Source organism: Hakea prostrata, chromosome 3 (genome assembly GCF_041222555.1).
Source record: "Hakea prostrata isolate BN-2017 chromosome 3, UWA_Hpros_2, whole genome shotgun sequence".
Classification (NCBI taxonomy): Eukaryota; Viridiplantae; Streptophyta; class Magnoliopsida; order Proteales; family Proteaceae; genus Hakea; species Hakea prostrata.
In genome coordinates this window covers 72,971,131-72,996,715 of record NC_142602.1, presented here as the reverse complement: position 1 = coordinate 72,996,715, position 25,585 = coordinate 72,971,131, and the positions used below count along the sequence as shown (strand labels likewise).

General features: G+C 39.7%; 1 protein-coding gene across 3 annotated transcripts in view; it reads right to left on the bottom strand.

Annotated features, from left to right (window-relative positions):
* The window catches only part of LOC149023012 (GPI transamidase component PIG-S-like protein), a 53,127-nt gene that overhangs the window by 10,284 nt on the left and 17,258 nt on the right, over positions 1-25,585 (bottom strand). For all 3 annotated transcript variants that reach the window (XM_089150890.1, XM_089150889.1, XM_089150888.1), the window contains exons 8-10: positions 12,937-13,067; positions 5,541-5,622; positions 5,392-5,439 (exon numbers count right to left, since the gene is read on the bottom strand). In XM_089150890.1, coding sequence (XP_089007016.1) covers positions 5,392-5,439; positions 5,541-5,622; positions 12,937-13,067 — 261 coding nt within the window. The remainder of the gene's footprint in view (positions 1-5,391; positions 5,440-5,540; positions 5,623-12,936; positions 13,068-25,585) is intronic.

Sequence of the window (25,585 nt, the reverse complement as noted above, 5' to 3'; positions counted from 1 at the left end):
CACCCCTGTGCACATATACCGTCCTCCCGTTAGACGCTGGATAATACATCCTACTCTATTCCACTTCCACTGCTCTATGTCCCCCATAATCCTGAGGAAACCCCTGACCATAAGATGCACTACTATAAGCCCCAGAAGAAGATGCAGCACCGTTCTCATACGAATGGGGATCAGCTGTTGCCGGTATCCAATATCCAGCAGTGGAGCCTCTTGACTCATCTAGACTCATAGATCCCATGGAGCCTACCAAGCTCAATCTTGTCCCCATTACCTTGCTCTTGACCTAACCTAATGTGCTCCTCTCTAAACCTCATATTATAGTGAACATATACAAGATCTTCCAGCCGCTTCACCCCCAAACGGTTCTGCCTCTTAGAATGTATAAGATTGAATGTGCTCCGGTTACGCTTGTAGCCGGTGGCAGAAGATGTCTGGGAGAGCACTCTAACTGCAATCTTAATCAAGTACTCTGAGTCTAACCCGTACTGCAGCCACCACTCAGCTGCAAGAAACATAACCAACCAAATTAATAATAGTAAAAATAAATTGTGTCAAAAACTCAAATTGAGTATCTAAGGCTTAGACTAACTAAGTGACTAACGAAAAGTGGTGTTCTCCCTAGCCTGAATAGCGACTGAGCGGCCGTAGCTACCAGTAGCATCTCTAAAAGCCTTTAACTGCAATAAATAATTGCAAAGTTAGTATAAAAAACAAGTATTTATCTTCATTCTTAAGTACTAGACTACTAGTCATCTCACAAGTCACAACTCACAATCTTACCTCATTATTAATTAATGCTTGTTTTGTCGGATCCGGTTCCAACCTTTCCACTACTTTATGGACTGCCTGGATCAAATCTGTCCTCATCCCAAGTTCTCTACTGTAGTGGTACATGGGGTTCAAATAGTAGGCTATCAAACAAGCCAACAAATGAGATGGTAAGAAACTTTAAAACTACATAATAAGTATTACGTTATTAACAATTAAGTATTTAAGTAATAACTGAAAATTTTAATAACTTTCAACTCACCAGCCAAATGCAATGGATGTTTCAATTGCCTTTCCCACCTTTCTTGGATGATGTCAAGGAATTTCTGGTTGCCCTTAGGATAGACTTTCCTAACCATCTCCTTCATCATCTCAACTACAGCCCATATATGTGGTAAAGTTGGTTTCCTTTGTTGATCTACCAACTTCAAGACTATCACCACAGGGTCTAGAAGCTTTATAACAACTCTTAGATTTCCCCAGAAGGTATAATTGGATATGGTAGCCCGTGCTGCTCTCCCTACAGGTGATTCTGATTGGGGCCAAGCAAACCACTCTTCAAATGCAAACATCGCACGTAGTTGGGTTTCTTCTTTTGAAAACTCTTCAAGGAAATCCAATTTGTAGCAAATCTTGTGACCCCAGGCCTCACCAAGTCACCACCACATGTCCTCAACATATCCAAAGCAAATCCATGGTTATATACAAATGTGGTCACATTTCAAGCCCGCTGAACAACGTTCTTCACAAATTTGACTTGCCCCATGTCTTTTAACATCAAATCAATACAAAGTGGCACACAAGGAGTCCAAAAGAGCCTATACATGGGATCCTCCATCAACTTCATCCCAGCCTTCTTGAAATTGGTGCCATTATCAGTCACAACTTGCACCACGTGCTTGACTCCAACCTCTTTCACCACATTCTTCAACAACCCATATATGTATTTTGCATCCTTCTTGTGACCGGATGCATCAATAGACTTGAGGAACACCGTCCTCCCATCACAATTCAACATAAAATTGATGATAGACTGTCTAGTGGGACCAGTCCAACCATCACACATCACTGCCACCCCATAGTGCATCCACATCGGCTTAAGGCCATCAATGTAGGCTTTCAAGTCTTCCTTATGCCGTGGGAGATATATATTATATATCTCATATGGGGTTGGCCCAACCACCCCACGTCCAGCACCACTGATCTCATCCACCATCGCCGCATAATAAGGCCCCTGTGCGGCATTTGCAAGAACACTGTGATATAATGCCCACTTAGAAAAGGCCATCCCCACCTTCTCCTTCACATTACCCCACATATGCTTTAATTTCTTCTATTTTGACTATGGCCTCGCAAACAAATCAGGATCAGTGCGTAGTATCTGCACATCAAGATCGGCCTCAATGGGTCTAGAAGCAGCAGATGTGGCACTAGGTCGTGATCGTGGGGCCTATGGTAATGGAACTGACTCTCTGCCACTCTGGCTCCTCCTCATACTGATTACTGGAGCTACCTCCGCTTGCCCTCCCAACATCTAGATCTCTAGATGACCCTGCACCCACGGCCCTCTGTGTCCTCCTGATCTCATCAAGTCTATAAGACTCCCTACTCATCCTGAGTACTCTCTCCATCTCTGCCTCTGGAGATGATGCATCACCTGGATTTGGATCCACATTTTTCTCTCCCACCTCCACCTCCTCTACGCATTCTGCCTCGAACGGATCCCTCTTTGCTTTCTCTTCGTGCCCTCTTCTCTTGCCCTCCTGTCACATATTTTGCCATTGCCACTTTACTTCATAAGGGACATTGGGGCATCCAACCACATTGCGGTCCCCTCCCGCTAGATGGATCTTTAGTCTAGTGGCCCCACCTGATCCAATCTTTTTCAAACAATATTTACACTCTTGACTTTTTCCTATCATCTATCAGAGGCTTACCATGCTGCCAAGCTATGTCGGACATCATATTTCTATCTGAGTCTCCAACTCAAAACTCAAAAGTTTGTGCCTGAATCTGAATTCCTGAATCCGATACAAACATACATAATAATCACCGTTAAAATATAAACCCAACACTTTAATTTTAACCTAAGGCCCTAAAGACACTAAAGTGTAAACACACAGTCACACATTACTTGAAAGTTGACTCTGAAAACAAACAATAGGCAAAGCATTAGAAAGTCCACAGTAATTCCTATGGAATAGAATCTAAAATTCACTTGTCTAAAGTTTGAATCGATGAACAAAAGAAAATGATAGGCATTATAGAGATGCACACTGATGATAGCTTCAGCAACTAAATCAGGCAACAATCAGTAAAATCTGGCAAGGACATTTTATTTAGGGGATCAAAGAGCCTGAAAAAATAATCCAAAAAATTGCTATGTTGGCAAAATTACAAATCAAAACCAGTAGGATAATACTTAGAAATTCATACACTACGTTTAACAAAAAACAAATCCCAAACCAAAGCATTGATACTTTAACATCTAAATACAGAAAGTAACAATTTATCACCTTCAACTATGGCCTGTAACATATACCTCAGTTTAATTGGAATTTTTGTTCTGAAACACTATATTAGATTTCATTTGCAACAATAATAGAGCAAACAAACATTCTCCTCCAATTTCAGCAGCAAGAAATGAGAAAAGCTGTCATCCCAAGAGCTGAAAACACAAGAAAGATCTGGAAATGAAGAGTTTCAAGCGGAAAGAAGAGAAGCAAGGAAATGAAGCTAAAAGCCCAACCCAATGAAGCTAAAAGCCTACAACCACCAACGAAATTACAGTTCACTAAACCATTCAAAGTTAGGTTACCTTCCAAGAGAGCTTCTTAGTGTGAAAAAATCCACCAAGAAGTGTCGATTTCAGGAAGGAGTGCTTTAATCAACTTGAAATCATGCAAAATCATGGGAAAATGTCAAAAAATAAAGTTTCCCACTCCCTGCTTCTGCCTCTGTTTCGCGAATATGGTGACTTTTTATAAAAGTGAACCGGCTGGTTCAGCAGTTCACTTAAATTTAAAACCCGGGTTCAAGGTTTTGATCAAAACTTTAAATTTAGGAAGTTTCCCCACCCAGTTCAAGATGGTTCACCCAGGTTTTGACCCATTGGCTAAATTTCAGTGGTTTCAATCGAAACTGTCAAAATTTCGACAGTTTCGACCGAAACTGAGGACTCTTTGGGTCCTCACTAGTTTTGTTTCGGTTTTTCCAAAATGCGAAATTTCAGTCGAATTTTGTACCATGCTCCTGAATAAAGTGGGAGCTCCAAAACCAAGTGAAAAACTCCGAGGGTTACACAAACACTTGATTCTCACTGCTTCCCTCTTCCTTCTTGTTCTTTCTGTCTTTTTCTTTATTACTTACAAATATGAAGTAGGACTTAAAAGACAAGGAAAATAAAATTTCACAAACACAAGAGGGCAAAAAAGAAAAGAAAAAAGGGGGGGGGGGGTTGAGGGCAGTAAAAGATCAGGCTATCTCAGCCCATCATCCTCTCTAGCAGGGGCCTCTTACCCAGAGTTTCTCACAGCTTCGACCATAACTCTTAAGCTCTTCAATCTCTATCCTTCTCTACTCAGTCTCATAACCTAACCTACAATAACTTATAAAGCAACTCAGTCCCAATCTAATTAAGAAACAAAATATATCTAGAAAAGGAAACTGCTCATTTATAAAACCTATAAAATTTGAACTTTCTATACACTTACACAGTCTATTTGCAATATATCAAAGTAGAAACATCTATCTTTAGCGGAAAAAAATAAAAATAGTAACAAACTGAAATTAGAAACTCAAGCCTACTTCCTAACTATGAAATTAAAAACAAACTTTGGGATACTTAGGATAGAAGCTTTCTCAACTTAATGGCCCCACAAGATCATCTTAAAAGCATACACACAATGCAAACATGGGTTGTGACACTGATAATGTGAATCGTACTTAGTCTTTTTTCGTTATATTTCAATCTAAACCAGATCAAGAAAATAGATGTTTGGGATTGTCACAGACAAAACTCTGATGAGAAGCATTTCAAGGTGAAGAAAGGAAGTTTGATGGGGATACTTAGTGGTCCAACCTCTAGGATCAACTACGGTGACACCTATCGGCCTATACTCCTTGCTGAGCTATAATATTGAGACAGGATAGATCCATGAAGATATTTAACGGTCCAACCTAGATGATCAGCATAGAGACACCTGTCAGCTCAGTAATGTTTAGGCAGGATAGCTCCCAAAAGTCTCCAGCGTAGTTGTCAATGCCTTGCTTAAGCCCTTCAGAATAGGTAATGCATCCACTTACCTAGACATTGGTTTACAAGGCATAACATAAAGCATTGGCTAGATTTTGAACTATGCTAGCACCATTTTTTACTTAAATAAAAAAGGGGGGTTGAAAAAGAAAAGAGTATGGTGCACACTCTTGCAGCTAATAATATATTTAAGAGGGGTTGGGGGGAGCTAAGGGACTACAATTGGAATAATAGAACCAAGCCCTTAAGATGTGGTAATTGGAAAAAAATAAACACTTGCTTTGCTGCATAGTTGTTATGAAGCCTTGACTTTCATGAGAAATGGATATAAAGGTGGTCAAGCAAAAACAATTAGATCTGAACCACACCTGTTTCCCAATTTCATCCATAATAATCATCCTTGGAAGTGATTGAACCTGCACCGTTAACTCTTGTCATTGGAGATATTCAGCCATGGAAATAAGAAGTTAAAAATTCTTATTGCTTAATCCTAGATGAGAAATTCTGAAGAACATACCAATCTGGATAAAGATCCAAGCGTCGTGGCACATGAGAGAAGGTTAAAACATGTGTGAAGCCGAGACAATGCATCTAATTCCCTATTAAGTTAAAAGCATTCAGAATACACTACTGAAGATATCACATATAAACTGAAAACCTGACTTCAACTCCCAGCAATTTAGAGCAGAACAAAAAAGCAGAAAAATTGTTGACGGATGAATAGATTACCATTGGAATAGCCAAAAATTCTAACTAAAGCGTTTCTCTTGCATTTTTTAACACACAATTAACATAGAATGTTCAAATCTGATTTTTCATGCACAACAATATCGCATCAACCAATTAAGGATATCAATATGATAGATCCCTAGTATCACAGGTGTATACATCCAAAAATAAAAGGAGAAGCAGGGGTCACTTGCACATGAGCATTCTAATTCTGGCCAGCAACCAAAGGGATTGGGTGGCAAATTGCTGATAGGAAGACAGCCACAACCATGCAAAATAAAGCAGACCAGGGTTGAGACAAAGAATGTGGGAGAGCTGGACAACTAGGATTGGAGAGAAGGGAAAATTCGTTAGGAAGGGAGGCAGTTATATTGGGGAAGGAAAGAAAGAGAGGGTATGCTGAATATTGTAAGTGTTTATGCAAGGTGGACTTGCAGGGGAGAGCTGATGTTCTCTGGTAGGCCGTAGGTCAAGAATGTTGTTGCTGAATCAATCTACTCTTGTTGCTGAACTGTGTAGCTGCTGTCCTGTCGGGGAGTTTTTAACAAATTTATCATCCTCACTTTAATACTATTATTGTTGCTGTTCTGCTGCGTGCAGGTGTATTGAATGCTGAGTATTATAAAAATGTATAGCCACTGTTAAGCTGGGATTTGGGAGCTTAAGAGATTAGTATCAGAGCAATTTGATCCCAGGGGAATGAAAAGAAGCCGAATGGAGCCGAGTGTAGAAGATTTTGGAGCCCAAATGTTGGCAATGGATTCTAAGTTAGGGTCACTTCCGCAGCACATGGAAAGAGGAAGAGCAACCAGGAGTTTTGGAAGGAGTTAAGAACTTACCAGTTGAAGGGAAAGGCCATTGAGGAAGACTCCCAGACACTGGAGCTCACAAAGGAAAGGACATAGGAGGTCTTTCATGACACAACCGGAAAGCAACTGCAGGGGCAGACTCAGAAACACCAGGAACGAACAGGAGAATCAGAGAGCTATTGTGAATTCATTCCTTGCCACTGAGAAATGCCAATCTTTACAGGGGAGGAACCAATCTGATGGACCACAAGTCCACAAGAGCCGAAAAATTCTTCAATTTACATGGATTAAATGGAGAAGAGAGACTACGAGCTGCAACAATATGTTTCGAGGGGTGGTAATTGGGTGGATACAGTTCAGGGAACTACAGCAGCCGATCATGTTGTGGTTAGGTTTGACACAGGCCATGGTTCAGAGTTTCTATTCTCTACAAACGAAGACACCTCAGGAGGATTTGATAGCCCTCTGGCAGGTTGGCACAACTGCAGAGTATAGAGAGAGAGATGTGAGACACTTGCAGTGGCTGCCGGAGCTCCGGGCAAAGGGTGGCTTAGTGGAGTATTTATGGGTGGGCTACACAAAGACTTAAGGGCTGAGGTGAGGCTGTTTGGGCCTATGACCCTGGGCCAGACGATGGACTTGGCCCAATCTATGGAAGCAAAAACTGGCCGTCAGACATCAAGAACCCTAAGAACCCACCATGGGCCCATCCCATGCCATTAACGAAAGGCCCAACCCAGCGCTAAATTAACTTAGCCCAACTGGTGCAACTAGACCAAGTCCAACTTGGGAGCTGGTATGAGTAAAGGAACCAATCCAACCATAGTCCAACCAAACTCATAGCAAATTGAAGCATCAGCTTCAACCTTCCAATCTCACGCAGGAGCTTCCGCCGCAGCGAGAAGCAATACCAAATCTTGGTGGCTCACTCAAGACAAAATCAAAGCTAAAATGGACGAAAGGTTATATGTGTCAAATGTAATGCCCCATACTCGAGAGCCCATCAGTGCCCACTCAAGCAACTTAGGGGTGCAGGGGTTGTTGAGGCTGAACCTCTGATGGAGACGAAACTCTCGACTACTTTGTTGGTAAGTCTTGATTCGCCAAGAACAATGAAGTTGAAAGGGAAAGTCAACAGGAGTGAAGTCATGATCCTGGTCACTACGGTGTAGGCCAAGAACTAGAGGAACCCCTCAATTTGACAGTGCACAAGGAGTTCCAAGTGGTTCTCGGTGACGGCAATTGCAAGAGGGGTAAGGGAGTGTGGCATTATGTCCCAATCACCATTGATGGGGTGACCTTTGTACAGGACCTCCACCCCTTCAACCTTGGCAGCGTCAACATCGTTTAGAGAGTACAGTGGTTATCGAGACTAGAAGAGAGAAGAACTAATTCGCAGTTTCAAACCATGAGCTTCGACTGGCATGGGGAGACAGCGAAACTCTACAAGGACCCTGCTTTACTTTGATTGATCATAAAAGGGCTGTGGAAAACGGTGTAAGCAGGCGGTGAGGGGTACTAACTGCAACCTCAACAAATAGAGGTTAACAGAGGTCGGGAAGAGTTGGTTATAGTAGCCGAGTTTGAGCATTTCTTCACCAACCCCACCAGATTCCCACCCAAGACAACCCATGAGCACTTTATACAACTGGGGTTGCACACCTGATGTGACTCCGAATTCACCCCCTGGCCCTAGGCCACTCCAAAGTGGGGCACTAGGGCTGGTCAGAACCCTCCTAGAGGGGTATTTTGGTCAAGTCCTCCTAATTATTGGCTGATTTTAATTTTCTAAAGAGTTTTGACTAGTTAGAAGTTTAACTTGAGTTATAGATAAATCTGAGTCCTTATGAGTTCTTTAACGATAGACTCTTACAAGTCTTTATTTACAAGAAGAGTTCCTTTAGTGTTTGAGTCTTCACAGGAATCTATTTTCAAGGAGATTCCATTAGATCTTTAACTCTTTATTTGGATGGTTGAGATTATTTATAAGGGGATCCAAATCTATAAAGGAAACCCACTTAGGATAGAGTCTAAGCCTACTCTTTCTTTGTATTTTCTCAAGTCTTGATTAATATATCTGTTAAGAGACTTGCAGCCAAGAAAGGTGCAGCAGCATCCTATTGGGTATGACCTTGCAGTTATCTAGCTCTCTTGTTTCAACAAAGCCTTCCCTGCGAAGGCAAAAAATTCCAGCAAGCATCCTTCAAGAAATTTCTGCAAACCACTGAGTAATCCCCAGCCCCACTTCTTCTCTTCTTCCCCTAACTTGCGCAACCCAAGATTTCCCCATCCCCTTGCTGCAGCACCACTGACAGCGCCTCCCCAGTCCCTCCACGACACCCTAAAACCTCCCCCTACCCCTCCTCCACCTCTCCCTACCCTACGACACCCTCCCTCCGCCTTTCTAACCATGCCGGCTCCCTCTCTTTACTGACTTGTGGCAAGTCAGAAAGCAGAAAAGAAAAAAACAAACAAGAGAAAGAAAGAAAAGAAAGACAAAAAAAGAAAGAAAAATAAGGGGAAAGATCCAAGAAAGATTGCCAAAGATCCATTCTCAAATCCTCTTCTATTTTGATTTGTTAAAACCCTAAAATTTCCCTAAAAACCCCCACACTCTCTGTAATCCCACAACCCGTACCCATTCCAAAACCATCCCTAAACCTCCCCATACCCAACCATAGGCTTCCTAGGAATCCTTGATACACCCCATCTCTTTGTTGTATCCCGTATTTATTCTGGACATCTCAAAATCATACCATAGGGATTTGTTAAAAACCCTAACTTTTCCCTATCAAGCCCATTTAGTTTTGTTAAACCAAATCTTGCCCAAACCCTACCCATTTAGAACCAAATTATATTTAACATTATCCATCCCATTCAGATTTTATAGTTATTCAGCTGGTTCAAAGAAGATTATCCTGGGCAAACCCTTAATTTTAGGGAAACCATCCTTGAAATCCTATCCCTAAAATTGGGTTTCCATCAACACCACCAAATATGCAACCATAACATTACCCACACTTGCAGAAGAATGAACTTGAGAGGCTGGTACAGGAGATGTTGATCGCGGGACTGCTGACTGACTCGGTACTATTGGAGGTTCGTAAAGGTCTATGGGGAAATAGCACCACGGGATGAGATAGCCACTAAAGCATCTGAGATGTTGAAAACAGCCATGACCACCATGGCAATGTTTGCTTTTCTTGAGACCCAATTTTCAAGGTAAATTCTACACCAATCTAACTTATATCTGTCCCAAACTTCATCCCCCCAACCCTACTAACCTTAGATCCCAATTTTGACCATCTGATTTCAAGATATAACAATTTTCTTGAATTTTCATATATCCCAAGACCCTAAAAATAAGAACCTTAATATCCTCAATTTAGCCATCCAAACGCTAGCAAACTTGGAGAATCATCTTCCTATATTATTACCTACACTCACGCCAAGCTTCAGCCCATTTTGACACCTACAAACCAAAGCTTCCATCTCAAGAAATTTATCCTACATCCCCCATAGGTTAGGTTTTCATATATCTTGACCATAGAACATTAACCTAATCTTTTCCTTGGGAAATATTTTCTTCACAACCGTTACCACAAAGGAACCCCATATCCCCTGAATTCTCAATACCCTAGAAACCCTAATTTCCTCTCAAACCCTAAAAATTTCAACACCGTAAATGATAAAATTTACCCATAACCAACCCATTTCCCTTACCGTAGGATATTCTAAGCCCTAATTGACTGCTGATTCTATTGACGAGGATCATGGAACAAACCTACGTCTAGGGCAACATCCCTACAAGGAAAACCCTAGAATTTCAGTTCACATCAGGCTCCCCAGCTGTAGGGTCCAAACCAGTGTCTACTCTTCATGTGATCAGAAGTGCCAAGAGTAGGGATCTTGAAATGAAAGGATGCACAAATAAGTCAGATTTGGTAATGTGCATTTGAACGGTGATATAGATTCATCACATTAACTCACCTCCCAGCACCTCTTAGATGAGGAAAACTACAATGCAGTAGTAGCACATAACCATCTTAAGGCACCAGGCTTGACATTATATCTTGCTCTTCAAGCATAACCATCCTTGTACCCAAATGCAGTTTCTAATTATGGTTTTAGAAACAGTTACTGGACAGACTATCAGATATTGGCTGTATAGTCTATCACCCAATTCCCTGTCAATATAATCTGATACATACTGATCCTGGTTCATGTTTCCTGAGACTAACCACCACAGTATGATAATTCAAAGCCTTAACCTCTTCAACTTCTAAATCTGGCAACATGATGACACTTTGCATAGATATTTCGACTTAAAATGTGATAAAAGAAAATAAATACACAAAATAAAAAGAAACTGGCTGTTGCCTGGGATGAAAGCTTGGTTGCCAGCATGAAGAAAGTCAGCTATAGCTGTCAAACCATTGTCAGGCGTCACCTAGGTGAAGTAAGGCTGTATCTGATGGCCAATGCAGCACTATGCCTTGGCAGCCTGGTATGCCATGGTTCAAAAGCAGTCCGTTTTATTTGGATTTGATTTTAAAATCTATTATCTATTTGTTTTTTGTTTTCAAGTATTCTATTTATTAGTATTTCATTGGCAGGTTTATGTAAAGTCTGTACACTGAGAAACATGGGATCAATACTATATTTCCTGAACTTAATTGACAGAGGTCAACAGAATAAACAAATCAAAATTTAAATTTACATCTTAGTTTAACTAATTTTTTCTTTCATTTGGAAATTTTTGTGGGCTCAGTCATTTTGGCATCATAAAGGTTAGTGAAATTAATACTCAAATACTTTGACAGATTATTCTCCCTTTATATTTATAACGATAATTTGTTTCATGGGTCATTAGGGGATCAAGTGATAGTCCTTTTACATTTAGGTATTTTGGATGAATGGCAAAACTGTCAATACTTTACCATATTTGTTCTCGCTTTAATTGCTACTTAGTTATACTTTTTTTAATAAAATACTGCAATTTATTACATATTAGACTATTATAAGCAAATAGATCTGATATATTCAAAAGATAATACTAGAACACAATATATACCACCCAAGCACCGCTTAGGCACCAACCAAGCAGGATCTCAAACACTCAGAATGCCTAGCTCCTTGACATTTATGCACCAGTCAAGTGTAAGGGCAGCCACTTTGTACAAAAAGTGGCGAAGGCTAGGATTTATAATAAACTTCCCCCTCCCCTCTTGCCTTCTCTCCTTGAAGCAGATAAATCAAATATTGCTTATTTTTCTAAAGATAAACCTTTGAGTTGGGTTCTACGCACATTGGCCTTTAGTCTAACAGCTTTGTAATAGGACACTTTAATGGGACTAAAATATGGTAGATGATAGGAATACAAGATTTCCTTTATTAGTGTTGTGAGGAACCCTGTTTGGTTCAGTTTCCTAGTCAGTTTATGTTACTATTAGTTCACAATTAGTTTAGGCCTATTCCTTTTTGAGTTTTGAGTATGTGTCCAAGTCTTCTTTGTAAGGGGCTATAACCTTGTACATGAATTAGAGTAACTATTTTTGGCTTATTGCCTTGGGTAGTGTGATGATTCTGTAGGCTCCCTGGTGGTGACTCTAGAAACCCAGGTGGGGATTCCAATGATGGCTAGCCCTGCAGGTCAGTGGTAATTTCTGATATATCTTTTGAATCTTTTCTATTCCAATTTGAATTCAAAAAAACCAAAAGAAATCCAATCTCCCATCAAACTCTAGTTTCCTACTTCTACTTAAATTTCTCAAAATCTCTTGTTATGAAATTGATCTAAATTCTAATTTCAGTTCTCTGGTCTGCTATTAATTCTGAACCTTGTGACAGTTAAATCTGAAGTTTCCAATTAGAATTGTAATCCTACTGCAACAAAGATTCAAACAATTTTATACTTCTGATTCTGTTACTTCTGATTCTGTTTCAATAATCTGTCAAGCAGTAGTTGGACACTTCACTGATCTCTGTTGAGAACCCCAATTTTGTCCATCAGTTCTGAAGTTGCTGGGTTGTCCTGTCCTGCGTAGTAATGCTCCATAGGTCTGAACATCAGATTTTGATCACGCTTTGCTGAGATATTCTACACTTGAATCAGGCTGACTGCTATTTTATCATTAGTTTTCTATTCAATCCATGTTTTCTTTTTCATGTGACTCTGTTGCAAAACTGGTTTCCCATTGAATTTCACTGGTTCAGGATTAGTACTGCACTGGGGGTACCATAGGAGAAGACTATTATCACATTAAGGCCTAGTAGTGATAAAAGACCGATCATTAAATGCCATAAAAATAAATTAATTTTATTTTCATCTGTTTCTCCTTTCAGTATGTTGATTCAAATGAGTGAATTTCTTACCATTCTGTGAAGCCTCTTTGACTGGTCAAAACATTGGAGATGCCTGAACCAGCAAACTGAACACTGCCTGAGTGAAGACCAAAAAGTTGGCGTATCTGTCCCATAAGAATCTCAGAGACTGCATGAAGATCCTGTTTCACAATTTTGACTCATCAATCTAAAGAAAATGAAGCAGAGGTGATCTGCAATAGTAGGATATGATGGTAGTATTTTTTTTTCCCCACTTTTTAGTTTCATATACATAAAGAACATAAAGAAATAAAGAAAACTAATATCTGCACAGTTAGGCAAATTGACGGTGCAACAAATACAATGAACTGAACTGTAAACAATATGTTGAGTCATTGCTTCTTCAAAAGGTCTCACTGACAAGCAAGATTCTAGTTGAAATATAATAACATTGTAGGGAATTGACCCTTCTACCACTCACTAGTTTTGATGATCACAAACACAAAGACTAATGCACTAACATATTACTTGTGCATACAACAAGGAAAATATTTCCGTCGAAACAGGAATTCTGGACCTTGAAAAAGGCCAAACTTTCGAAGTTTCAACCTAAATTTCGGTCAAAATTTGTGACTTTTTTTTTTTGAAAATTCGAACTTCAATTTTAGGCCTCATATGGACTCAATGATTTGGATTCTTGCACACTACCTATTTCAAGCACAATAAACACTATGGAACTACTAGATAACCAAAAAAACCATTGAAAAAGTAACATTCAAGTATATACTACATATAAGAAGAAGCGAGAATGTTACCAATTACAAGCCTACTCTATTCCATATCTCCCTCTTCCTTTTGCACCCCATACAAATGACAATAGAAGTCCCATGATGTTTGCCCCATATAGTTGTTGACGTAGTCGGCAACTACATCTCTATACGTGGCCTCATCCACATGCCTAAGATTTTCTGATGGTGGGAAGTACTGAATCTTTAGATAAGGAATTGGCTCAACTACATATGGAAAGGCTGGTGGTGGTTGTGGTATAGAGTAGAAGTTTTGCTTAATAAATGAAAGAACACCCTAGTTGTCAGCATAAGGTCCATACTGACAATAAGGTTCCAGTGGCTAACTCCGATAGGTGACAGTGGGAGGGACACCATAAGCATAAGGCTCCACTAGCGGCTGACCCTGAGTTTGATAGCTAGGATGGACCCCATAAACTCCATAAGTCGACCCAGTAGAACCAATACTCTCCATAGCAGTATCATATGAGGACTACAGGCCTATGCCATCCAGATCCTCTGGAGGTGGATTCTTAGGAATCATCTATGCTCATTGATCTCATAGATCCCAACAAACTCTCCACATTAGCCAGACAGTAAGACCCATATGATGGCATGTCCTCCATGTTATAGTCGTGTTGTCTCCCCTTCCCCTTCATCGAATATGTAGAGGAAACATTTTTGCCTCGAGATGCAGCTCCAGTATGATCTGAATCTTGCGTCACATAGGTGAACTGACTCTGCCCTGTGAATCTCGATGGTCTCCCCCTGACTCTCATGTACTGCTGGTGTTGGTGTTGGTGTTGGTGTTGGTGTTGGTGATGGTGGTCTGTCCCTAGGATCAATTGAATCCTGATCACAAGGTCCAACACCCTCCTTCTCCTCCTCCTCCTCTTTCTCATCATCATCATCATCACCACCACCATCGTTGTCATAACCAGAGGCCTAAGTTTCATCATCCTCAATGTCAAACCAGATAATCAAATCCTCACTATGGGTAGATGCACTACGGTGTGGTACGAAGAGACGGGCGGGTGTTGCATGTACACTCCCCTCCTAGGCTATGAAGTCCTTCACATCATCCCCCATCTCCTCTGCAATCTGCTACTAGGACGACCTCCCTCCTCATCCAACAATGGCTCTCCACCATCCCTAATCCAGTCAACTATTGGGTTATCATCATCATCCATCTCAAATATGTCGGCCAACTCGATATGGTTACTCTCTTTGTCTATCCCTTGTCTAATATGATCCTCCCTTAGTCTCATATAATAATGTAAATAGACAAGTTCCTATAGATGCTCCACACCCAATCGGTTACACCTCTTTAAGTGGACGAGGTTGAAGGTGCTCCAATTACTCTCAAAACTAATGGCTAAACATGTCTGGAAGAGCACTTTGCTTGCAATCGTACTCAAGTGGGGTGAGTCACATCCAAATTGCAACTACCATTCAGCTGTAACAAACATAGATTCCAATTCATTTCAAAACTTAAATAACTAAGTTACTCAAGTGGAGTGAGTCACGTCCAAATTGCAACCACCATTCAGCTACAACAAAAATAGATTCCAAGTCATTTCAATACTTAAATAACTAAGTTAAAGATAGAATATAATAATTAAATATATAACGAATGAATTTACCCCCAGGGGCGGATTCCTGTCCCGATACGGCCACGGAATGTCGAAGCTCCTAGTGGCATCCCTAAATGCCTTTATCTAATATATAAAGAATAAAAAAACAATAACTAGGTTAATACCTAGTATAAAACTATGAATTGTAAATATCAAATCACTATCTCACCTTCATAAGGATGATTGCTTGCTTAGATGGATCCGGTTCCAATTTCTCCACTACAGTTCGAACAACATCCATCAAATGTTGCCTCATCCCAAGGTTGTCCTTGTAATGGTACTTGGGATTTAAATAGTATGTTGTATAAGAAAAATAAAAAATAATAGGGAATACTAAATACTTAAATACTTAATAGTGTAATAACATAATCAAAATTAAATTGAGTCCTAGATTTATCAACTCACCAGCCTTATGCAATGGATGTTGCAACATAAACTCCCATCTAACTTGGATGATGTCGAGGACTTTCTTGTTGTCGTGTGGGTAGACCTAAGTAACTTGCTACTTCATCCTATCTGCTACAACCCATATGTGTGGTAGAGTTGGTCTTCTCTACTGATCTACCATCCTCAACACATGCACCACAGGCCCAAGCATCTTCACCACTATACTCACATTATGCCAGAAACTCTCATCGAGTATGGTCAACTGTGCTCTCTTTCCTCCTACGGATGAAGAACCCTCCCAGTTAAACCACTGCTCGGATGCAAACATGCTTCTAAGGCCAGTCTTCCTACTCTCAAAGCTCTACAGTGCTATCCAATTGGTAGCAAATCTAGTTATGCCTGACCTCATTAAGTCACCCTGACACCTGTCCCTCATCATCTTTAATGCATGTGTGGTTATAGATGAAGGTGCTAACTTATCGAGCTTGCTCAATGGTCTTCTTCACAAGCTTGACATTTCCGATGTCTTTTAGCATTAAGTCAATGCAGTAGGCAACATATGGAATCCAAAAGAGCCTATATCTGTCCATCCATCAAGGCATCAATGCAAAGTTATAAAGTGTACATGTAATGTAAATATATGTATTTAAAAATGAAAATTAGTACTAGAAATAGAATAATGTTTTGATACCTAAGGTTCCACTGCATCTTCAACCCAGCTTTCTTGGAGTTGGAGCTATTATCAGTAACAATTTGGATCATATTCTCCACTCAAACTTCCTTCACCACATGCTTTAATAATTTATAAATGTATTTTGCATCCTTCTTCTCACGGATGCATTTAATGACTTGAGGGACACTGTCCTTCCATCACAATTCAACATGAAATTGATGATGGATTGTTTAGTGGGACCAATCCAACCATCATCCATCACAGTCACTCTATAATAAACCCACATGGGCTTTAATCCATTAACATACTCATTTAACTCCTCCTTATGCTTAGGCAAATAGACATTATATATCTCATATGGAGTGGGTCCCTATACACTACTCCTAGCCCTACCTATCTCCTCAATCATATCCCTATAGTAGGGCCCTTGGGTTATATGTGTTGGAATACTATGGTAATAAGCCTATTTGGAGAAAGCCATCCCCACTTTCTCCTTCACACACCCCCATAAGTGCTTCAACTTTCTCTGTTTTTGCTCAAGCATCCTAAATAGGATCGGATCATTGCAAAGAATCTCCAGATCCAGATTTGTAGGATGTGCTGATGAAGCTCGACCCCTTGTTGGGGCCCGTGGGATAGGAAAATCCTACCTCACACTTTGACTCCTCATCATAAGGACTTGGGAGCTTCATGTGCCTCCCATACCTGCTAGCTCTCTAGAGGACCCACAACCCATTGACCTATGTTGCCTCGCTCCCTACTCATCATCATTACCCTCCTTAATTGTTCATCCTCTGGGTCAAGGTCACATCCATACTCTCCTGGCTTCTCTAAATCATAATCTTTAGGCTCTCAAAGGTCATCTAAGTATACACCCTCGAAGTTCTCTCCCTATGTTCTCTTCTCTTTCCTCTTTTGATTTCCCCCACTCAAGTATGAGGCCATTGCCTTCTTGACCCCTGAGGGCACCTTTTGGCCCCGTACTACATCCATGTTTCCACCAACTAAATGCACCTTCAGTCTAATGGCCCCACCTCCTATTTGTTTCATGCAATAATTACACTCGTTCTTCCTCCTATTAGCTATCAGTGGCCTCCCGTGTTATCAAGCTATTCTGACATCTTTGAAAGAGTGTCTGATACAAGAAATACACACTAAATATCTTGAAAAGCTCCACAATGTGCTCCAAAAATTACATACATGCTTCTAATAATAACCTCCTTTTTTTAAATATAAAAAAATATTTTAATATCTAAATAATTTAAAATATATATAAAATACACACTAATTATCTTAAAAAGCTCCAAAACATGTTTCAAAAATTGCATACATGCTTCCACTAACTCTCACTATTAAATTTAAAACAGAAATTAATTATTTTTTTATATATAAATATTTTAAAAATATTTTATATATATATATATATATATATATATATATATATATATATATTAAATATAGTAAAAAAAAAAATTAATAAAAAATTTTGATTCAACACCATCATAGCTATATGGTGTCTCAACTCTCACATACATTAATTTGAAGCTCATACATCTACTATACATATACATTTCTAGCGATACACATAATTTACAAAATAATTTTTATAACAAAAAAATTTAAAAAAATAGTAGGAAGAACCAAAATTTAATTTTGACACTCTCTAAAGTAGACATACTTGAATTTGTAAGCAATCTAAGAAGATTTTAGGCACAACAATAAGCCTTGTCCCAACTAAATGGGGTCGGCTACATGGATTCTTGCCCTCCAATCAGTTATGTTCGAGGCCATGCTAGATACAAGGCCTAAGCTATACATATCCTTTCTCACCACTTCTCCTAAGGTTATCTTAGGTCTACCCCTAGCTCTTCTAGTTCCTTCAATATGGATTATATCACTTCTCCGAACAGGAGCATTTATAGGTCTCCGTTGAACGTGGCCGTGCCACCTTAAACGACTTTCTCTAAGCTTATCACTTATGGGAGCAACTCCCAAACCAACTCTAATATGATCGTTTCTTATCTTATCCATCCTAGTTTTGCCACTCATCCATCTTCGCATCCTCATTTCTGCTACATTGAGTTTATCTATATGATTCTTTTTAACAGCCCAACACTCTGCACCGTACATCATAGCTGGTCGAACAACGGTCCTATAAAATTTTCCTTTAAGCTTTAATGGAATACGCCGATCACATAAGACCCCGGACGCACCTCTCCACTTCATCCACCCTATTTTAATTCTTTGGGAAACCTCATCCTCTAAATCACCTCTTTTACTTATGATTGAACCTAGGTACCTAAAATAATCACTATGAGGAATCTCTTTATCGTCAAGTATCACCACCTCATCATCTGCCCGATCATGCCTAAAGTTACAAACTAGATATTTTGTCTTCGATCTACTAAGTTTAAAGCCTTTTGATTCCAAAGCTATTCTCCATAATTCTAATTTGGTATTAATCCCCACTTGGGTCTCATCAATCAACACAATATCATCTGTAAAAAGCATAAACCAGGGGACCTCATCTTGAATGTCTTTGGTTAATTCATCCATTACCAGTGCAAATAGATATGGGCTTAAAGTTGACCTTTGATGTAGCCCAACTATTATTAGGAATTCATTACTTTGTCCCCCCACTGTTCTAACACTAGTCACCGAACCATCATACATATCCTTAACAATATCTACATATTTACTTGCAACATTTCTTTTCTCTAGTACTTGCCAAATTAACACTCTAGGGACTCTATCATAAGCTTTTTCTAGGTCAATAAATACCATATGAAGGTCTTTCCTACATTCTCTATACCTTTCTATAAGTCTCCTAATTAAGTAAATAGCCTCCGTTGTAGATCTTCCCGGCATAAACCCAAATTGGTTCTCCGTAACTGTAGTTAAGTGTCTCAAACGGGTTTCAATTATTCTCTCCCATAATTTCATCGTATGGCTCATCAATTTAATGCCTCTATAGTTATTACAACTTTGAATATCTCCTTTATTTTTGTAAATTGGAACCACAACACTTCTCCTCCAATCATCTGGCATTTTTCCTATGCTCATAATCTTATTAAACAACTTAGTCAACCAAACTAGTCCATGGGTTCCTCAGCTCTTCCATACTTCAATTAGGATTTCATCAGGACCTTGTGTCTTGCCGAGTTTCATCCTCCTTAAAGCTTCTTTTACTTTGGACATCGAAATTCTACGTATATAAGTTCGGACACTGGTGCCTTGGTGAAAAGTGTAATCATCCGAAACATAAGTGCTTGAAGAATGCTCATTTAGTAAACTAGAGAAATAGGTTTCCCATCTTTTCTTAATATCCTCCTCACAAACTAATACTTTACCATCTCCATTTTTAATACATTTAACATGGTCAAGATCTCTACTCTTCCTATCCCTCATCTTAGCTATCTTATAAATAGATTTTTCCCCTTCCTTTGTGCCCAACTTATTGTATAACTCTTCATACTTCCTTTCCCTTGCTTTTCCCGCAATTTTCTTAGCTTCATTTCTATCCAACCTATACCTTTGAGGATCCTCAACATCCTTAGTTCTTTGCCATGTCTTAAAACTAGCTTTTTTATTCCTAATGGCAACTTGAACCTCACTATCCCACCACCACATCTCTCTATAAGAATGGATCTTTCATTTTGATTCACCTAGAACATCTTTAGCCACCTTCTTAATACATATAGCCATCTCATTCCACATTGCATTGGTATCCCCTTTAAAATCCCATTTTCCTTGTTTGACTACTTTATTAACGAAGGATTTAGAGTACTCTCCTTTCAAATTCCACCATCTTATTCTGGGATAGTTTACCTTGGACCTTTTATGTGTTCTTGGGACTAAACACATATCCAAGACCACAAGTCTATGTTGTGCAATTAAGCTTTCCCCGGTATCACCTTGCAATCCTTGCACAACAATCTATCAGTCCTTCTAATTAGGAAGAAATCTATTTGGCTTCTATGCTGTCCACTTTTGAAAGTAATTAAATCTATTTAGGCACAAACAAAACAAAAATCAAAAAATGAGGAAGTTCGTTACTCACCTTGCAAGATTTGAGAAAATCCACAAATGGAGGACTAAATCTAGTGTTTGAATGAAATGGAATTCTAGAAATTAGGTGAAAAGAGGGATGAAAGCAATAGAAATGAAAGAAAAAAATTGAAAAAGGGGTCGAAATCAATATGGGTCGAAATGACGGAATGTCGAAATACCGATCGAACACTGTAATTTTATAACCTACGCATGTATCATTTCAGCCCGATATGAAGCGATACGAAATTTCATGTCGTATCAACCAAAATTTCGTATCGTTTCTGTCAATTCAAACCATTTTGAATGCCTGACCTTGTGTTTCGGTTCGTTTTTGAAAAATGCAGATTTCGGTCGAATTTTCTTCTATGGCATACAATGCACTGCATCTGTTTGAATGCCGTTGAAGACCTAAAAGAAGGCATCAACACAAGAGAAGACACTCACCAGCTCTTCATGCACATGGATACACTTCAAAAGCTTGGAAGTGAAGAAGGATCAAGAAACCAAGACCATGCACATAGACTCAGACATGTGCCACGATTTAAATGAATAAAATTGCATATTCATAGTTTTGTAATCTAGATACATGTGCATGAAGAACTATTAGGTCAGACCTCAGGATAGTTGTCTAAATTCAAAAGTCAATTCTGGAAAGCCCTGAAGAGGAGATGATCAAAATGCCGGTAAACTGTCAAAAAACAGTAGTCTCACGGCTTTGACCATCTGGGCTAGCTACTGATTGACTAACAGGCTGATGATCAAAATAATGATCGATTGTCAATCCCATCAGGCTAGATAAGCTCCAGCAATAAGGTTTTGAAGGTCGACCAACAGAGCCAACAGACGAACAGGTCAACTGCTAGCTTGAAAATACGACTGTCTATATCCATAGGGATCCAAATCAAGCCCAACTTTTGGCTATAAATAGGAATCTTAATGACACTCCAAATCAGAATTACCAAGACATCACTTGGCCTACTATTACTTGTCATCGAAGGCTTATAGCCCTTGTCCCCTAAGAATCCAAAGCCCCTTTGAAGTTCCTCTCCTGTACATCTAGAGCTTGAGTCTGTAACTCAAGGAGGTCTTCCTCAAGCAACACCAAGAGAAAAGAAGCAAGTGAAGGAGAGATGTTAAGCATCATACATATAATCGCATTCATTCAAGGGTTTGTGTCACACCCTTTAGGTAACATCTCTCATATATTTTTGTATTCACAATTAACTTTTGTAACTACTGCAGAATGGAATTAGGGTAAAGGTGCAAGAACACTGTCATCCTAAAGAGATTGGGTACTCTTGCCTTGAATCAAGATTGTAAAGGCAGCCTTACATTGAATCAAGATTGTAAAGATACTCTTGCCATGATCAAGATTGTGTATAGGTGTTTGTCCCACCACCTACTGTAGAGAAAGGGATTCACCAGTGGAAATCCCTCTAAATTTAGATAGGAGCGGATGTAGGCTCAGTTGAGTCGAACCACTATAAATTCTTGTGTGCCTTTGCCTTGCTTAACTTCTTTCAATTAAATTTAGTTTTGGGCTTATTTATTTCAGAAGACAAAATCCACTAGTTCAACCCATTCATCGCCTACTCTAGGTTGAATTTCAGAGACATTGAGGCATACTCCAAAGATGTCTCACAAACTTCTACAGATGCTGTTTGGACAGAAAGTACAGTACCTGCAAAGAAACAAGAGATATACAATATACTACACTGGACAAATCTCCTCTTTTAATATTACTAGCACCTTTTCATAATGTTATTGCTTTCCTCCCACTAAAATGCAGGGGTGTGTCCATTAAACCCAGAGAATTTTACAATAAATATGTGTAATATTTTGGATAGGACCAGACATCCTATTCTCAGAGTCACATATATTACTCCCTGTAGTATAAAGTGGAACGCGGACTCGTCACCAATCAACCCTTGACCTAAGAGATCCTCATTGATTATCGATCAACACTTCAAGTTTTGGTGTATAAATGATCGATGTCTAATGGACTATACTATTGGAGTAATGCATTTGAGACTATGCATGGTGATAAAAGAGAGGCTTAACATGGAACCCACAACCCTTAATTGGGAATATGGAGAGAATACATGTGATTGGTGAGATGGGAATCTAGATTTGATGGTATTTATAAATGGTATACAAAATTTATTTTTTATTTATTAGACATAGAAGTGCAACTTTGGCCCTGATGGCCCGAACCTGCTCCAACTCAGATAGGATTTTGGGTCAAAATTCTGGCCCCAAGGGTGGAACAGGGCTGCCCTGGCCAGACCAGTGCTTTTTTTGGTTTGTGGGGGGTACCAAAAAGGGGGTCAAACAACCAAACTAAACAGATGGAAAGCCACATCCGCCAAGAGGATCTCCTTCAAATCTGATGGGGGATCCTGAAAGAACACCGAAGGATATCGTTGACCAACTTGCACCTTCAACATCCAATCAGCAGCTTTATTTGCATCGCTACAAACATGAATGCAACTTATGAGGCCACCTAACCCTGCAATAGCTTGAATATCTTCCACCAGCCACAACTCAAGTTTGCAACCTCGAGCTAGCCTCCAACAAGGTCACTGCCTTCAACAAATCTGATTCAATGACCGAAGGCACTTACCTAAATCAATGGCCAGCTTTATTCCCTCCAAAATAGCTGATAACTCAGCTTCAATCACTGAGCAATCCTACATTCGCTTGGCAAACCACCCATGAAGACACCATCATGATCACAAATATCTCCCTATCCCTCCACCTGGGTAAATCCTCCACGCCCACCAACAAAAGCATCTACATTACATTTGAACACTCCTTCCCTAGGTGGATTCAAACCCCTCAAACCAATCATACCGAGCATCTTCAGCAAAGGCAACCTACATGACGCCCAGGCTTCAACAACCCAAGAATAACAATCACAAATTCTCGCCAAACCATCGCCTGGACGAGTGAAGTCTTCTTCATGAAGATCATAATTCCTCCAACCCCAAAGCATGTAGAGAACCCACGCAAATCTTGCTGGCCAGTCTGTGATGCATTTAGAAACATCTCCACAAATATTAGAGAAGAACCACTCTCCTATAGAACGACCTAAAAACCAAGAACGGACCAGCATGCCCCTAGTACCTTGTAGGTTATTTTTGGTAAAAGTTGGGCAATAATATGGAATTATGCATAGCTTAATTGTTTTGTAGTAAGTGTAATGGTAAAAATTAGGGACAGAGCCAGGATCAAGGTTAACTATCTAACTTGGCTCAGTCGGGCCTAATCCTGCAGGATCAAGGTCAAGGTGAAGTAACCAAGGTTGAGGCCCACTTATATTTGGGCCCAAAAGCCAGACCCAAAAGGCCCATCTTAAAGCTGGCCGAATACCCCAGGGGTATTTTGGTCATTTTCCATGCTCTTTTGGGGCTCAATAGGGTTTGATTGGAATCCAATCATTCAAGGGTCATGGATCTACCTTTTTCTATTTATTTGAGTTTGTATCTTGTTGGCTATTTAAAAGATTCCTTATCAGTAGCTGTCATTGAGTCATTATCCTTTATGGATAAGATTCCCAGTTTCAGTCTTAGTTAAAGATTATTAGGAGATTTCTTTTGATAGGTATTGAATTGTAAGTAGAGTCCAAGTCTAGTTAATTAATCAGAGTCCAATTGAGTCCAAGTGTCCAAGTAACATGGCTATTAATAGCCTCTTTTATTATGAAAGTCAGGTTGGAATTATTGAGAAACTCAGAGGCTTGGGCCATGGGGAAGGAAACCCTTGCAGCCTGGGCTGGAGAGTAATTCTTGAGAAATTTCAGCAAGTTCCAGCAGCATCTTCATCTTCTTTGAATAATTCAAGCCAGTTCTCTTCCAACAAGTACAATCGCAGCCCTTTCCCCTTTCTTCTTTCCCAGCAAGATCCCTCCCCACCCTGCACAACCCTTCCCCACCCCCTCTCCCTCCTCTATCCCACTTTCTTTCCCTTTTTCTTGAACCTGCAGCAGCATAGGAACCCAAGAAACCCCATTGCAGGCCTTCTTGACAGTTGCAGAATTTTTTGCAACTCTTGCCAGCCCTCCCCCCTTCTATTTCTTATGTTACCCCTTTCCCTCCTTTATTCTTTTTTTTTTTTTTTTTTTCCTTTTTAATTTATTGCTTCTTGCAGCAGAAATGCAACACACACAGAATCGAAGAAGAAAAGGGGAGGGGGAGGGAAGAAAGAAAGAGAGAGGAAAGAAAAGAAAAGAAGATCCCAAAGTTTTCATTCCCTTCCCGTTGTTCCCCGAGTTTTTCGTTTCAGTTTAAGGTATGTTAAACCCCTAACATCCCTTTTCCTACAACCCTATCTTAACCAAATATCCCATAAGTTAACCAATAATTTTTAAGCCATCACAAAGGGCCTTGAGATACTCCCACAACCCAAGTAAGTCATTTTCTCCCACCCAAGTCATCCCATAAATTCTAATCATCCCATGGCATACTCAAACCATCCCATAAACAACCTCAACCTTATTACTGGTCCAAATTGGCACTGGTTCCCATCAAAGAGGGTCCTGGAAGATCTAACCCAGACCCTGGGTTACATCACATGGTCAGGACTGAATTGTATACAGGGTCAGGATCAGGGTTTTAAAAAGCCCAGGACTACCCAACCCAATTGCTGCCCTAATTAGACATACTATGCTATTTCAAGTATTATTTAATCGAAAGCTTTTGATCATCTGATTGTAATCACATGACTTTGATTAATGAGATGTATGATGAATTGGGGTCTGCAGCAGTAGCATGCCCTGTATTCCAACATGGATATCGATTAGCGCAAGTCTGATGTATTAATTAAAGAATTCAATTAAATATGACAAACATTTTTAATTATAATGATTATCTGGCTGACCTTAACTATGCTTAGTATCATTTCGATTATCTTTTTCAGATTTTACTTCCTCACATTAGGCAGTAAATAGGTAGCAAGTAAGAGTCCAAACACTACAGGGATCATACAGCTTCAGTCGAGCAGAGTTAGGATATACCACAACTCCCGATAGAGAGTTTGATAGATAAAAGAAAACAAGAGGTAGGTGTGCACGAGACTCTTTGGGTTGAAATTTGCAGCCACCAACCCCTCCCCCCCTCTTTGAGGTTTTAAGTGTTTCAAAAACCCAATGTTGGTGGTGATTCGATTTGAAG